This window comes from Poecilia mexicana, unplaced genomic scaffold (genome assembly GCF_051168715.1).
Source record: "Poecilia mexicana isolate PSO_F unplaced genomic scaffold, ASM5116871v1 scaffold_15, whole genome shotgun sequence".
Classification (NCBI taxonomy): Eukaryota; Metazoa; Chordata; class Actinopteri; order Cyprinodontiformes; family Poeciliidae; genus Poecilia; species Poecilia mexicana.
In genome coordinates, this window is record NW_028263384.1 from 16,321,462 (window position 1) to 16,336,619 (window position 15,158).

Below are 15,158 nucleotides of genomic sequence, written 5' to 3' on the forward strand. Positions count from 1 at the left end.
AATTATGTTGTAGTGTTTATTTAGATTTTGATGAAGACTGCACTAACGAAACTTTTGGGAAATTCAGTAGTTTTTTTGATTGCTTCTTGCACAAAATACACTTTTTATTATTACTGACTAGCAAGAATAAAAAGCGACCTGATCAGGAAGACCAAGCTGTCAGACAGTGAACTAATATTCCACCTTATTAGCTGTGGTTTTTAAAATAATTATCTCCACCGGTGCAACAAATGATGCTGCTTTAGTTTTCTGTGACTAGAAATATTTCCACAGCCAAAACTTGTTTTTATTGGAAGCAATAGAAAAATGTTTGACCCTTCTTTCTGTCAGCTGTGTGAAGCAAAAGGTTAAAGACGAGCACATCTACATTACTCTGTGCTCCACACACAAAGGAAACTCCGGTCTCTCTCTCTCTCTCTCTGCACCTTCTCTAGCATATTATTAAAAGCACCGCCGTTTGTCTAAAACAATATGACCGTCTTTGCAGTTTGGGAAACTCGTAACTTTTTAAAATCTGGACATAACTTTAGCTAATCTTCAGGTTTCTTATTGTCCACGCACAACTCACAATGTGCAGATGTGCATTTTATGTGGCAACACATCCAACTACATGTTGGCTTGGATTATTTACAGTGGTTTATGGCTCTTCACAAGAAGCATGTTCTGCTTAATTACCTTCTTTCATTGTTTTACCTGCTTTTAAAGTCTTTCCTCATTTCTATATTTCACTGACGAACCAGTCTGAGTTCGTCTGCGTCACTTTTACAAAGCTTTTCTCTTAAAGCTACTTGTATCTAAATGTCACAGATTTACATCACAAAGGCAGTAAACATTTTCAGGTAAAACTTAAAATTTATTGAAAACTTCTTCTACAATATAATAAACCTTTTAAAACCTAACGTTGCACACTAAAGAAGATAAAATGGAAAAATTGGTGAGGAGATTGAAGAATTAGTGCAGGGTGTACGTATTTCAAGGTTTCTAAGTCCAAATAATTGACCTGTTTCAAGTTGATTGTTTTAACCAACAATATTTACAACGATAAAAGATTTTCAATTATAAACCTATATAAGACTTGCATGTCGTCAATGAGAGAAAATCTGAATTGTTTGTCTAAATGGCAGATGTAAAATCTTGTTTCCCCTTTTTTACAACAAGCAATGTGCAAACACCCAAATGAGGCAGATCGTTTAATGTCACCATGTAGCTCATCTACATGTCACTGCGCTCTAAATGAAAAGAAACAAACATTTCTAACAACAAACATGTCCAATCTATAGCAAAAATATAAACCACATAACATTTTCAAAATTCCCATGTTTGTCTTTGTACAGAAAATCTTAGTGTTGAACAGACATTCCCCCCCAAAAAAAGACCATTTGTTCACACACACACTATATATATATATATATATATATATATATATATATATATATATATATATATATATATATATAAGCTGTAAATCCTTAGATTTGTGGGAGAGAAATATTTTTCAGTCAAACAGTATTTGATATGTAGACCAGTCAAAGTGTATTTTAAGAGGTTCAAGCTGAAACAGCTGCCATATATTTTGGTCTGCATATATAAAACAGTAAAAAAAAAAAAAAAAAAGAAAACAAGGGAATTATGATCTGCTAAAACGGCAACAAACACCGGCCCGAGAAATCATGTTAAAACAATCCTTTAAACAACAAAGGAATATAGCGCCTGTTCATAAAACCAGAACATAAAAATGATCAAGTAAAAATAAAAAATGAATCAGGTAATGAAAACATAGGTATGTGTACTTGGAATAAGCTACACATTTGCTGATCCTTAAATAGTTTTTTTTTTTAAATTATACACAGCCTGTGGACCGAAGTGTCTGCCTAGAAGCCTACAGTCAGTGTTTTGGCACATATATCTGTGGAGTATGTGCGCTGCATTTTTCAAGCAAATCCAAATAAATTTTGGAACGCTCAAGTTGTTTAGAATAACCAAAGTTAGCTTAGCTGTCTGGCAATGTGTGTTAAACAGCTTCTTCTTCCTGTATGAAATGCTATTTTTACCTTTAACCAAAAAAAAAAAAAAAAAAAAAAAAAATCAACCAACACTGTAGCAGTTTATTCAAAGTTTCTTAAAAGTTTTTTCTCTCTATCAAAGAAACGTTGAACCTAAGGTACCACTGATAAACTCCTTCAGAATCAGAAACCGTGTTAAAACTCATCCAGTCACAGGAAACACCCGTCACCAGAACCAGGCACCATTTTTTTTTTCCCCCTTCAGTTTTATCCTAGAATAAATCCTTATTGAATAAATGCCCCACAACATATCTGCCAACTCTAGGCTCAGATACTTAGTTTTTAACACCAAACACACCCAGCTCTGTGCAAACCGCATAATACAGATCTGTTCCTCCCTGTGTGCCTTAAAAACAAAAAATCTCCCTCTTAAACAAGCTACTTCAAATTTTGCTTATTTGAGGATTGAAAGATTTTAAACACTTTTTTCTGAATACAAAAGCTGCAGCTGAGCTCATAATGGAGCTCTTCTTAGTGTTTGTGTAGCTTTAGCTTGTTAAAATGATAAAAGAACCAGAAGTGGCAATTAAGAGAGAAAAGTGAAGTCAGATTTGTGGATTCTTTAAAAAAAATAAATAGTTACTGTGCTCTGAAAAACCCAACAGACAATATGGACTTCTGTTTAATTTGTTTGTCAAAGTTAAATAGTTTGCCGCCGCAAAAAGAAAATTGTGTGTTTGTGCGAGTCCTGCTGAGATGACCCACTGAAAGGCAAGTTGACAGATATGTTGGGCAGCTCCACACGGCTACAGCTGAGCGTTGTGGAGATGTTTAAACGCACAACAAAAGTTTCCAGCCAGTAGAGAAGTCCTTTCCCCCCTACAGCGCGTTGCTCTCCGGACTGAAGAGAGCTGCAAGGCCCAGTTGTTCAGTCTCCACTATGTCCTTGTCCGGCTTCGGCTTCTTGAAGAGTGACGGAAGGTTGCGGATGTGGACCTCCTTCCTGAACTGCTGGCAGAGAGCTTTCTGTGGGGGAGAAAAGAAAGAAATAAAAAAAGTTAAAACAAGAACATTTTCATTAGATTGTTTTGCACCATTGAGCTGGGGGAACATTTCCTGCTGCTGAGAACAGAAGATTTACAGCACAGACAGAACCACACTGCTGATCTCCACTGTGGGGGTCGGGCCTCCGATCCCGTTGGATGAGAATTTACACTGAGGATTGAAAAGTGAAGCGCTGCTCTCTAGTGGTTAAATGTGGCATTACCCCTATAGTTCCTGCAAGGAGCTTCTTGAACTGGTCTCTCCTTTTCTTCTCTCCAGCCTTCTGGGCGTTGGGATCCACCAGCCTTTGATCGTAGAGGTCCAGAGCGTCAATGCTGATGTTTGGAACTTGGGTCATCACTGCCCGCAGCTCCATGTAGCGAGGCCGCTAACGCAATTGGATAGACAAACAGAGAGAGACCCTTCTCAGCAAGGAAACGTGGAGGAAATGCTCAGGTAACAGTAGGGCTGAAATGACGGATCGGATTAATCGATTATTGAAATAACCGACAGCTAATTTAGCAATCGGTTGATCATCAAGTGGAGTACACAGACCAAAAAAAAAAAAAGGGGGCAACATATTCAGAGCAGTAATATGTTGCTAAATTGTTTTGTAAAACTGTACAAAACAATTATACATTTTAGTTTTAAGATGCGGTAGTTTTAGTTTCACCGAATTCAAATTATATATATATATATATATATATATATATATATATATATATATATATATATATATATATATATAAAAAAGGACTAAGTATCTTTTTGCAATAATTTATCAGTTAATCCAAAAAATAATCTAGAGACTAGCCCTACATTGCATTTGTATTATCTTTTACTACAAATAATCAAGCATACACTAGAGGAACACTATGTTACTGCATTTTAGCCAATAAAATTTTTATTTTCTTATTTAAAAACAGAAAAAAAGGGGATTTAATTAATTGTTTCTTTGTATTTTTTATTTATTTCTAATACTGTTTAAAAAAGTTTTGGTAGATAAACGAAATAATAAAAATCAGCAACACCTGACAATTTCTGATAACAGTCAGTATAACTATTAGAATAACTAATAGAATAATCAATTACTAAAAATAATTAGTAATTGCAGCCCTAGGCAATTATTTACGGTTCATAGGAAACTAAATGAAAACACATAATTGGTGATTTAATTGTTATTGAAGGTCATGCTCTTTACAAAAAGAGATTTGACTGGTTCGAACTTTTCATATCAAATCTAGTTTGCGACTACTCCAAGTTTCTGACTTTCTATTAAAGAAATGAACTCATGTAAATATGATTCCTATAAACAGGCATGAAGAGCATCGACATTAGGCTCACCAGGTTTTCGTAGATGAGCATTGCTAGGTTACAGAGGGGAGTGTTGCAGGCTTCGTGTTGTCCGTGAACCTGCAGGGCTCTGAGAACGCTGGTGTAGAACCATGTGACCGCTTCAGGGAGGAGGTTACCTGCTACAACCTGGGGGGGAAACGGTCACAGACGGTTAAGGCCACTTACCTTTACGAGTTTCACTTCAAAGATGGCAAAAAAATTAAGTGCATTTAGAAAACGTCCAAAATAAGGTCATTGAGCTGGGAGGATATCTGGGTCCTGGGTGTCATAAAGAGGAGTCTGGTTGAAGCAATAAGGTGTGGCTTATGTTCACCAAACAAGGAGTTATTATCAGAATCATGGAAGTGCTGCAGCTTAATTTAATCGTTTTGGCACTGTTGCTAGGGGGTAACAGAAACATAAATGCATCCAAAGCTGCTTCTATTGGCAAACAAGAACGTTGCAACTGAATAATGCAGTCATTAAAAAAAAAAAAAAAAAAAAAACTCCATCAATGTCACATAAACGCTTTGTGGCAAAATAGTCTGTAGGACTGTACAGTTTGGCTTTTCCTTATGTTGTTTAAAGACCACTCAGTTTTTGGGACTTTTGTGTATTGAAAATTCAGAATATAATTTTTGAAAATTCTATCTTTTTTTTTTAAGACGTGGACCATTAGATGCAACAAGTAGTTTCAGTTGAAGACAAAAAAATATATATTACAATAAAATCCTAAAAAGAAACAAATAAATAAATAAAACTGCTGCAGTCTGGACTCTACCGGCCGCAGGAGGTTCCAGCAGACCATGGACGCTGTTCGGTGGCAGTTTGTGGTGTCCTTCCAGGACAGTGAGGTGAACGAGAGGGTCAGCAACGACATATACACACTCTGGGAAACCGAATAAAAAAGCAAAACATTACGTTTAGGAGCCCTATTTAAATGTGAACATGGCTTAGATTGTTTGTTTTTTTAAATCTGAAACTGACCTCGTGTTTCATCAAGCATTTTCCAAGCTCACTCAGCTCTTCGGTGGGTTGAGGGGAAGACGCCACCTGCACCGACTCCATCATCACGTCCTCCTCTGCGAGAGCACATTTTTTAGCAAAACAATCCCCCCCGCCCCCCCTCACTTGAGATAAGAAAAGTATAACTCCACTCCTACCATCGATTTCTTCCTTAATTGCTGCTGGTTCAGGCGCTTTTCTGGAAATACAGCTTACATCTGAAAGAGAGAGGAAAGAAGATGGGTGTTATGAAGCCATTATAACTCACGTTCCACTTGGTTGGAGAAAACGCTGATCAGGCAGTTGTGATCTTCCAGCTAGGAAACCAGCTAACTGGTGTTCTCTGGTGTCGTCTGAGCGATCAAAACATCTGCGCAGCGTCGAGTCCGCGGAATCACACGACGTTGGATGCGACGCGACCCGAGACAGAACAACACCCGGTTTGTGCCAAGAAGGTCGCAAAGAAGTTTCTGTCGTCACTTCATGTAAAAAGAAACTCATGATCGCACTCTTTAAGCAATAAAAGAAACAAAATAATGATTTTTTTTTTTTTTTATGTAAAATATGAACAAAAGCAGCGACTTGTGAGACTTACTGAGCAGATCCAGAACCTCCCTGGTGAGCAGACGAACCAGCTGCTCCTCCAACATCTCCTGAGTCACAGCGCAGTCCTCGTAGACCGCCTGCTCCTCCTCATCCTCGTCACTGAGAACAGAGAGGTCAGTTTGAAAATAAAAACACCGATCCTACATATTTAGAGCCCAAATGAGGACTTTGCTGAAATGAATCTCTGCCGTATTCACAAGTTTCAGAAAATAACCCGCTGCTCCTAATTTAAACAAACATCTGCTGCAACAGCGTGAACAGCAGCTGGCTGCCGCTTCATCATTTTGCCACAACTTACTTGACAGACGTCCTCTGGTTGATGACCTGCCACTTTACGTTTAGTCTCTGTGATATAAAGCAGAAGCATCGTCAGGACACCTTGCTGTGAAAATATCTAAAGCTAAATTTTATGCCAAATTAAACAAAAAAAAAAAAAAGAAAAAAAAAAAAGTTTAAAATCAGGGTTCTGACCTGCTGCATGTAGTTGAACAAAGGCCCCAGCAGAGGGCGCAGCAGACTGTCGTGATACTCTGGAGGACATGAGATCACTAGCTGCTTCAAAAACAGCCGTACACAAGAGTCAAGGCAAATCAGTGTCTCCGCACAAAATAAGAGCTTTGCTTTTTGTGTAAATAAAACAACGCGCCTTCTGACAACTTTTTAAAAAGATGACGAAGGATATGAATCATTGAGCGGAGTCTGTGGTCAGGCACGTGGTCGAGGGAAGTGAAGGCAGAGCCGATGATTCCTTCAGCCAGACTCTCCACGGTGTAGAAGTCCTGCAGCAGAGCCGGACCCGCGTTACCCAGGATGTGGAAGCTGCAGGCAGAACGCGTCAGGATGAGATGGCATCAAGACAAAATATAAAACCGTGCAACAGTTTATAGAGCGATAACAAACCATACCAGTTTTCGAACAACGAGTTAAAGAATCCCTGCATGCGATCCAAGAGGCTTTTATGCACCGGAGCGTCATAAATATCCAGAGGAGGCTGTGGGAGACCTGAAAACATTCATTTAGGAAGCTTAATATTTTTGAGTGAGTCTTCACTTAGGCCATACAAAAAAAAAAAAAAAAAAAAAAACAGTCAATACATGGAGGCAGCTCTTCTTACCAAGAATCACCAGCTTATCTCCGTCCATCACATCATAGGCTCTGGAGAAAGTCTCACTGAGACGAGCCACGTTCTCTGGCATGAACAAGCTGTTCTGAGTCCTGCAGAAACACATTAAATAAACAAGCTTTACAATAAAATGTATTAAGAGGACATTATTAACATATGTTACTGACAATCACGTATTGGTCAAGTAATTTCCAAAATATTTTTTCTTCTTTTTAATAGAAATGTTGTAAGTGAGAAAACTTAATATCATAAACAAACTCCATCCGTCCAACTTAGCTGGTTAATCAAAAATCCGCAGTGAAGGTGAGCTGTTGAAGTTATTCGCACATTGGCACGCGCACCTTATTAGAGCCAGCAGGTTGGGCAGGAAGGCCAGAAACTGAGCTGCACAGGGGTTTCTGTAGATGGGGGCTCCGGCTGGAGTGCAGCCCACCACGAATCCGCCGGCTCTCGCTTCTTCCAGGTCTGCAGGCCATCGCGCACGCTTCACCACAGCAAGCATCGCATACAAACAGAAGCTCAACTAGGAGGAAACACAAGCGAGTGATCGATAAGGGAAAAACAAAAACAACCATCCTTCTAGGCGTAAACGACGTTGGGCAGGAGCTGTATTTTATTTTTTATTTTTTTAAACTCCGCTTACTTGACCCCTGTTAGGTCCAGCTGTATCTCTCTCTTCTCTTTGCTCTGTGAACACTTCGTCTGCTCCAACAAACGACAGGAACTTGACAGGATCCCAAAGCACGCTGAAACAAAGGTCAAAGTCAAACATGTTTCAATACATCTAAAAGAAAAAAAAAAAAACAAAAACATGCAGAATTTTACATAAAAAAAAATAAATAAATCACAGCAACCTTGTCATCTCCTCAGAGGTCCACTGAGTGATTATTGGGGCCGTTAGTTCATCTAGGAAAGCCTTTTGCTTGTCAAAGTCTTTAAACTGGTTACTGATGAGCACCAGAGCTTCCATCTGGGAGCATTTCTCCAAGAAAGTCAGCAAGGCTTCATTTGCAAACAACTCTTTGACGTGGTTGTAAAACATGTCGAAGCAAGGCTGCGGAAGAAAAAAAAAAAAAAAGGTAACTGCACAAGTTAAAAAAGGTGACTCAGGTTGATTTTTTATTTTTTTAGACTGGGATAAAAACATAAACTACCAAGATAAACTGCGGGTAATCCCGGCAAATTTTGATGATGGCCGAGCACGCGTGTCTCCGAACATTCTTCACGGCTCGACTCCTGGGCGCCTGGGGAAAAAAAACAAAAAAAGAAAAACGCTGGAATGTTTTATTTACAATTCAGATAAGAGAGATTATGAAAAATTACCCTGCCAAGTCAAAACAACTTACCTTGTTTTCCAAATCAATGTGAAACGTGACGGCTTTGAATAGCTGTGGAGCCAAAAACACAGACAGCGAGAGGTAATCAGTAGGAACAAAGAGACGTGGCTTGAGAATTGTAAAATTAGCTGTAAATGTAGATGAAGGCACATTTATAGAGATGTTTATGTGTAAAATCCTGAAAAAAAAAATCCTTCAGTGGAAAGCAAAATATTCGAAGGGACACAAAGTTTCTTCTCATCTTTGGATCAAACGGACCAATTTTCAATCGAACCTTGTAGAGAACCTGTGGCACAAACTGTGGCCTGTGGGTGACGAAGGGAAAGAGGGCAGAAATGTTGCTCAGCACACAGGACAGGATGAGCGGGTCTCTGGTTTCGTAGTTCAGCACGCCCTGCAGGAGCTCCATGCTCTGGTCTATCGGCAACTTCTGCGCAGGTCAAAGAAGAACGGTGAGAATACATCCCGTTTGCCCCCTTTCCTTTTGTTTCTGTACTGTGATAAACATTTAGTCACCTGCTCATCCATGCTTTTGAAGATCTGATGCATCACACACTCCATGAAGACAGTCAGTGCGTCCCACTGAAGGACGGACGGAGACATCAAGGAACACAGACCCTCTGCAGTCTTCGCTGGAGACAAAAAGAAAGTTTTCAGTGTAGAAGAGTTAGCTACTAGTGGAAAGAAAATAAGGACACTGATTTGTAATTTGACTTCAAAGGAGACTTTATGAAGGCTACAAGTATAAAAAAAAACAAAAAAAAACAACATGTCGCATTTGCTGTGGTGCTACAGATATTCCAGAGTCAAAGTTTTTCTGAGCAAAAAGGAAACGGTTAAACCCTTACACGTCGTTTCTCCAGGATCAACCGGACTGGCAACCTGGAACCGGAGCCATTCTGCTGCGGTGTGGAAAGCTTCTACCGGAAGGATACGACTTAGCGTCCTCAAAACGTCGCCGTGCTGCGACCGATAAGCTTTAAGACAACGCAAAGAAATAAACAGCATCAAAACCAACAACGGAACCAAGGAGCCTACGAGAGAATGAGTTGATAAAACCTACTGGAAAAGAACGAGTTGAAGTCATCGTCGCTGTCGAAGTCCATTCGTGAGTACACACAACTAGGGCTGTCTTGTTTAGAAGGAAAGCCAGTCTGGAAGAAGACAAATAAAACTTTATGCCATGCTGTGAGAAAGTATTGTCATCCTTTCAACTTTAACACATATCTCACAGTACGACCACTGTGCGGTTTGTTTCCTCCATCAGCCCTGTGAACAATCATAAACGAAAGGAGACTCTCACCCTAACAAGGTTGGTTGTCGATACTTTGAGGTATTCGAGGGCCATCTCCACAACGACAGGGACTTTTGACAGAGTCTCGTGTCTGAACAAACTGGCCCATGTTGACACAGTGCAAGATTTTAAAAACTGCAGAATATAAAAGGAGAGGGGGAAAAAAAACAAAAACAAAAAAAAAAAAAAACACATCAGCTAATAAGTACAGCTCAAGCGCAACCTTTTAAAGAAAATTTCAGCAACATTCAAGTGTTAGCCCTCCGATAATTACGATAATTAGCAGTAACTAACCTGACTGGAATGTGTGGTAAAGGCTAATAAGGCTTCGGTGTACTTGGTGAGATTTGGAGGAACTTCAACCTCTGAACACGGACCCTGTGGGGGTGTGAGGGGGGCATCATTTCAGACGGCGGTGTGATCAAAGCGCACGCTAAACAGAGAGGACAACACTCGTACATGTGTGACCACACCGGGGAAAAAAAACTCACCACTAACGAGCAGAGCTGGAATCCTAGAGCGCACAGGACCTGACAGAGCCGCTTCAGGAAAACGTAGCGCCGCTCCACCACCTCCACTTCTCTGAAAGCGCAACAAGCACCGTGATGCACACCGTAGCTTGACGCTAAGAGTAAATAAAAACATCCGACTAATTTTTTTTTTTTCTTTTCTTTTTTTTTTTTTTTTTTTTACAAGGATAGACATGTGACAGAACTCACTGTGGTTTGGAGGAATTTGGACATATCGCTAAACCATCTGCGGATCTGGACACAGATACAGGATATTAAAAGTATGCATTATAAAACGACGCCTTCGGTATAATCGGGAGAACGGAGCAGCAGCTTCACTCACTGGGCCGCGGACAGGATGTACTGGATGGCCACGTCGTTAAACAGCAGCATGAAGGGTTTCCTCTCCTCCAGTTTGCCCTGCAGGAGAACACCATAGGAACTATAAGTACGTTCCACTTGTTCGCCTGATTGCAAGTTATGACACAAATATCTTTACAGCTTATTGAATGAGAGCAAGAGTTCAGCGACGCAGAACAAATTAAATCTGGTCCTTCAAATAGTTTCCTATCAAAAGTCCTCTGCTAAACTGAGAACAGTGTTAGTGTAGTTCAATAAAGCGCTCATAATTAGGCACTGCTTCGTAAAACCAAGGCATGCAAAGCGTCTCAGCTACTTCCATCTCTTTCACCGTCCCGTCATTCCAGTGCTGAGCGATGACATTATAATTTTAAGACATAAGAAAAAGGTCCCACATATTACCAACATTATTAACGTCTAATATTCCTTTTAGAAAGATGCACTGTGGCTCTTTCCTCTAATTGTACCAGAAGCTGTACGGGCAAGTAATAAAAAGGACTAAAATATTACTGACTGAATGTTTTTTTGTTTTATTTTAGCAGCCTGATAAACTTATTGTTGTTCTCCATGTCTAATTAGGCATTAAATGTTTGCAGACATTTTTGTGCTGGAAAATCCCAAATGGATGTTGTGAAGTCTGAAAAATAATCGCTCCTTTAAAATAAACAGGACATTCCTCCACTTGGATATCCCGTTATTAGATTTCAGAGAATCTGTCAGGGCTAATTGCTTTTGTTCATCATTTACAAGTCAGCTAATTGCAACCATTACTCAAAGTATTTAATATTAATAGACCACAGCTAAACAAATGTTGGCCTGTGAATAATTACTCAATATATATATATATATATATTTATTTTTTTTCCAACCTTCAATTTATTATGTAGAACCAGCTGGTTTCAGAAATGAAATCAGGGAAAACCAAATGTCTTTCAGAGTAATAACGATCTTAAATCGTTGTCAAACACTGTAAGGCTGTGGGCCAGAATTACTATAAAGACACCGACGATCTCTGATCAAACCACAGAATTTAAACATTCAAAAAAAATGACAAAGGACGACTAATAAAGCGGATGAATCTCCATGCAGTTTTCCCGCAACTCACCTTCCGGCTTAAAGCAATAAGCAGGCACTCTGAAGCCTCCAGCTGCAGCTCGGGTTCACTCAGCAGCAGACACAGCATCTCCAGCAGCTGGCAGTTCCTGGAAGTGATGTGCACCAGCGTCACCCAATCTACGTAGCCTGCGAGCGTATTCAGCGTGGCCACTGCCACTCGGCAGTGAGCTTTGGCCTGTGTGCAGGTAAAATGTTAAAAATAGACAAGAGAGTACATTGCGAGGTGTGAAATGAACCAAATCCTAATGCGTAAAATGAGGGGGTTTTGTAAATACCTTCAGTTCAAGGGCTGGTTCCTCCTTCTGGAGAAACAAAGTAAAACTGTTCAAGACTGCTACCTTTTGGAGACCTAAAATAATCCAGTCGAGGCTTCACTAACCAATTTGCGGTAGTCCTCAACATTGATATGCAGAATGGTCAACAAAAAGCTGAAGATGCTGTCCATGTTCTGGGTGAGTGTCTGTTGGATGTCTCTACGCCGCTGTGAGGGCAACGTCTGGAAGGTGATCACATCCTCTGCCAGCCTCAAGAGGATCAGCATGACCAGCTCGGTCTGCGCCGCCTACCACAAACATCCATTTTTACTTCACTTAGTATAAAGAAATTATTAATTTTCTCAAAAATGAAAAAAAAAGGGGGGTCATTTATCATAAATTTTACTTTAAGAGCTCCAGAAACTTCATGAACAGAAATTAAAAAAGATGAACACAGTTTCATGTCATAATCACGAACATCAATGTGTTTTATTTCAATTTTATGAGATAGACCAAAACAAAACAGTGCACAGCTGCAAAGTGAGAGCAAATTTATGCATAACAGGGTATTTTACAGCTTTCTTTCAACAGTGGAGTTTTTCCTATATTATATGGGCCAGATTTGTGATAACTAAACTCTTAGCTAGTTCTCTCTATGGCTAGCCAGTCAGTTTTCATGGCAGATTCTCATGTCTGGGTAGGCTTTACAATTGTGCCACACTTATTGCATTCTCAGGTGATGGAAATGAAGCAGTACTCTGTGGCATGTTTAAAGCTGGTATATTAGCTGGAATATTGTTTTATAACCCAAAACTGCTTTAAACGTCTCTCGTGACCCATCTGCTGTGTTCCTTTGTCTCTATGATACCGTTTGCTCACTAGTGTCCTCTAACAAAGCTCTGAAGTCTTCTCAGAACAGCAGCCTTTATGACAGTGTCAGATTAAAAATGAATAAATGTAAATGCATGCTACACTTTTTAGATTTTTTTAAAAGTAGAATTCTTTCTTTTCACTTTCATAGCTACGGCCTACTAGGTATTGGTGAATACAATGAAACGTGTGGTTTAAACACGGCCAATAACGTCAGTGAAAAAATTTTGAGCTCACTTTATTTGTCAAACAAATAAAGTGAGCTCATGTTTGGGTAGTGAAGCGCGGTGAGTATGACTAACTGGAATATATTTGCTTGCAAACCATTACGTAACCCTATTCAAATTAAAATAACGCTGGATAAGGAAGCATGCCACACTTACTGCAGTGTTTATGCCACTCACCCCTTGGCTAGAGAGAGACTCCATCTCTTTCAGCATGTCTGGCCAATGTTGAGGCCATTCTCTTTTAATCATTTCCACCACAATCCGAGATAGGGCATCTTTGACGTGGCTCTCTTCCTCCAGGATAGAATGGGTGCCCTAATGAAACACAGGGACAGCCATCAAACACAAATTGGGTGGTGTTTATCTGATCTAAATGAGATGGTTATTTTACTATCCTTTTACTTTCACACCTACAGTTGCTAGCAGCTGCATGGCACACTCCTTCAGCTGGACCTTTTCTTGCTGCTGCATGTTGTTCCATCGAAACCTGGGAGAAAAAAAATTGATTATCACACCATACTTCTTTTGTCATATTAGGATTTTAAGTACCACGTAAGTAGGCTTACTTGATGACCTGCTCCAGTATCTGCAAGCCAAAGTGTCTGACTACAGCCGGCTGACTTTTGTCTGCTAAGCGTAGGCCACATGGGACACAAAGGGTGCTCGTCTCTTTAAATTCTTCACAAAACTGTTCAGAGAAATAAGTCGGATTACTTTACAGCGAATTTATACCAACTAAATGTTAAAGTGCAATTAAATTACACCTGAATGAACATGCAGCCAGGTACACGTGTTAGGCATAAAATCAACAGCTCGCTCTAAGCGAATAAAATAATTCAGAGCTGTTTAATAAATAGATGATCGGCGGACAACACATGGAGAGTTGATTTGATTAAATTAAGTTTTCGTTTCCCTGTTCCAAGGTCTAATTTCTTATTCATGTGAATGAGTGAACATGAGTCAACTATTCATTTATTCATACTAGGCTAGCTTCCCCAACATTTTAACTTTTTAACATCTAATTCCGTACGACTGAAAAGACGTTTCTAAGCAACAGTTACAAAAAAAGTACTGAATAATAGAAGCAGTTTATTTATAGTTTACAGTCACATCATTATAATCTCCCGATCGTCACAATAAATGACAAGGTAAGCTAACTAGCTAGCAATTGGTAATAGTGCTACCTTCAGGGCCTCCAGACGGTAAATCTGGTTGGTTTCTGCGTCCATCATCACCATCACGGCTTTTATAAGCTGATCACACATGGCGGCCACCTGCTCAGCCATGACTTCAGGTAGCGTCTGTCACACCGTTGAGACGAAAGCAAGCAACTCCCTTATGCAAAGCGCCGCTCTACCGTGGGTAACGTGCAGACAGGGAAACACCGACGTCGGCCAACGTGCGCGAAGAGCGAAGCTGGGGTAAGTTCGAGCCGCTTGGCTTGCCGTTAGAGCGGAATTCTGGGAGTTGTAGTTCTCTTTCCTCCTTTATTTCGTTTTTTTTACTTTCTTTCTTTCCTTCTTTATATTCATGATCTCTATATTTAGCTGTTAAATTATGTATTTGATCGTTTTGTTTAGATTTAAGAAATAAGATTTTTTATTTATGTATTATTTTACTTGAATGCATTTTTTAGTTTTATTGAAATCACTTTGTCTATTCTTTATGTAATTGCATATTTCTTTGATGTTGCCCCTTTAGAGCTCTAATGGAACCTCAGTTTTAAATTATATTTTGTTTCCTTGTTATTATTATTGGTGTTGTCATTGCAAGTAACCCAATCAAAATTATGTATTTGATCAATTGATATATTCAATAATTGAACTTCTTAATTTATTTATATTTTTAATCACATACATTTTTAAGTAAATTGCTATCATTCATTTGTGAAATTATTTATTTCTATTACAGATAGAGTCAGTGAGTGGGACTAGTTTGAAGACTAATCAGTGAATGGGTTCAATATGACAAGCCATAGACAATTCAAATATTTCACGGTAGACTGGTGGATTTTTGCTTTCTTTTTTTTTTAGAATTTCATGTAGGATCAACACAAGTTTTAATAGATAATTTAT

At 39.3% G+C, this 15,158-nt stretch overlaps 1 protein-coding gene across 1 annotated transcript; it reads right to left on the bottom strand.

Moving 5' to 3' along the window:
• Positions 1 to 2,092: 2,092 nt before the first annotated feature.
• On the bottom strand, positions 2,093 to 14,894 carry xpo5 (exportin 5). Its single transcript, XM_014987551.2, has 33 exons — positions 14,268 to 14,894; positions 13,650 to 13,771; positions 13,498 to 13,570; positions 13,261 to 13,398; positions 12,112 to 12,294; positions 12,008 to 12,034; positions 11,722 to 11,907; positions 10,600 to 10,676; positions 10,467 to 10,511; positions 10,239 to 10,329; positions 10,042 to 10,125; positions 9,757 to 9,882; positions 9,517 to 9,607; positions 9,302 to 9,430; positions 8,970 to 9,085; positions 8,728 to 8,883; positions 8,463 to 8,504; positions 8,271 to 8,360; positions 7,971 to 8,170; positions 7,760 to 7,862; positions 7,458 to 7,639; positions 7,108 to 7,208; positions 6,899 to 6,995; positions 6,676 to 6,812; positions 6,465 to 6,562; positions 6,292 to 6,338; positions 5,983 to 6,092; positions 5,546 to 5,605; positions 5,370 to 5,464; positions 5,164 to 5,271; positions 4,392 to 4,529; positions 3,271 to 3,435; positions 2,093 to 3,029 (listed from the first exon to the last, which is right to left on the bottom strand). The coding sequence occupies exons 1-33, from the start codon at positions 14,367 to 14,369 to the stop codon at positions 2,883 to 2,885; spliced, it is 3,666 nt and encodes a 1,221-aa protein (XP_014843037.1). The 5' UTR covers positions 14,370 to 14,894; the 3' UTR covers positions 2,093 to 2,882.
• Between the last annotated feature and the right edge of the window lie 264 nt (positions 14,895 to 15,158).

Bases quoted from the DNA above. Each gene is read 5' to 3' on its own strand.
- xpo5 (XM_014987551.2), bottom strand. From the start codon at position 14,369: ATGGCTGAGCAGGTGGCCGCCATGTGTGATCAGCTTATAAAAGCCGTG. The intron at 10,126-10,238 runs GTGAGTTTTTTT...ACACCCCCACAG, and splicing joins TCCAGCTCTGCTCGTTAGTG to GGTCCGTGTTCAGAGGTTGA. The intron at 6,093-6,291 runs GTAAGTTGTGGC...CTCTGTTCTCAG, and splicing joins AACCAGAGGACGTCTGTCAA to TGACGAGGATGAGGAGGAGC.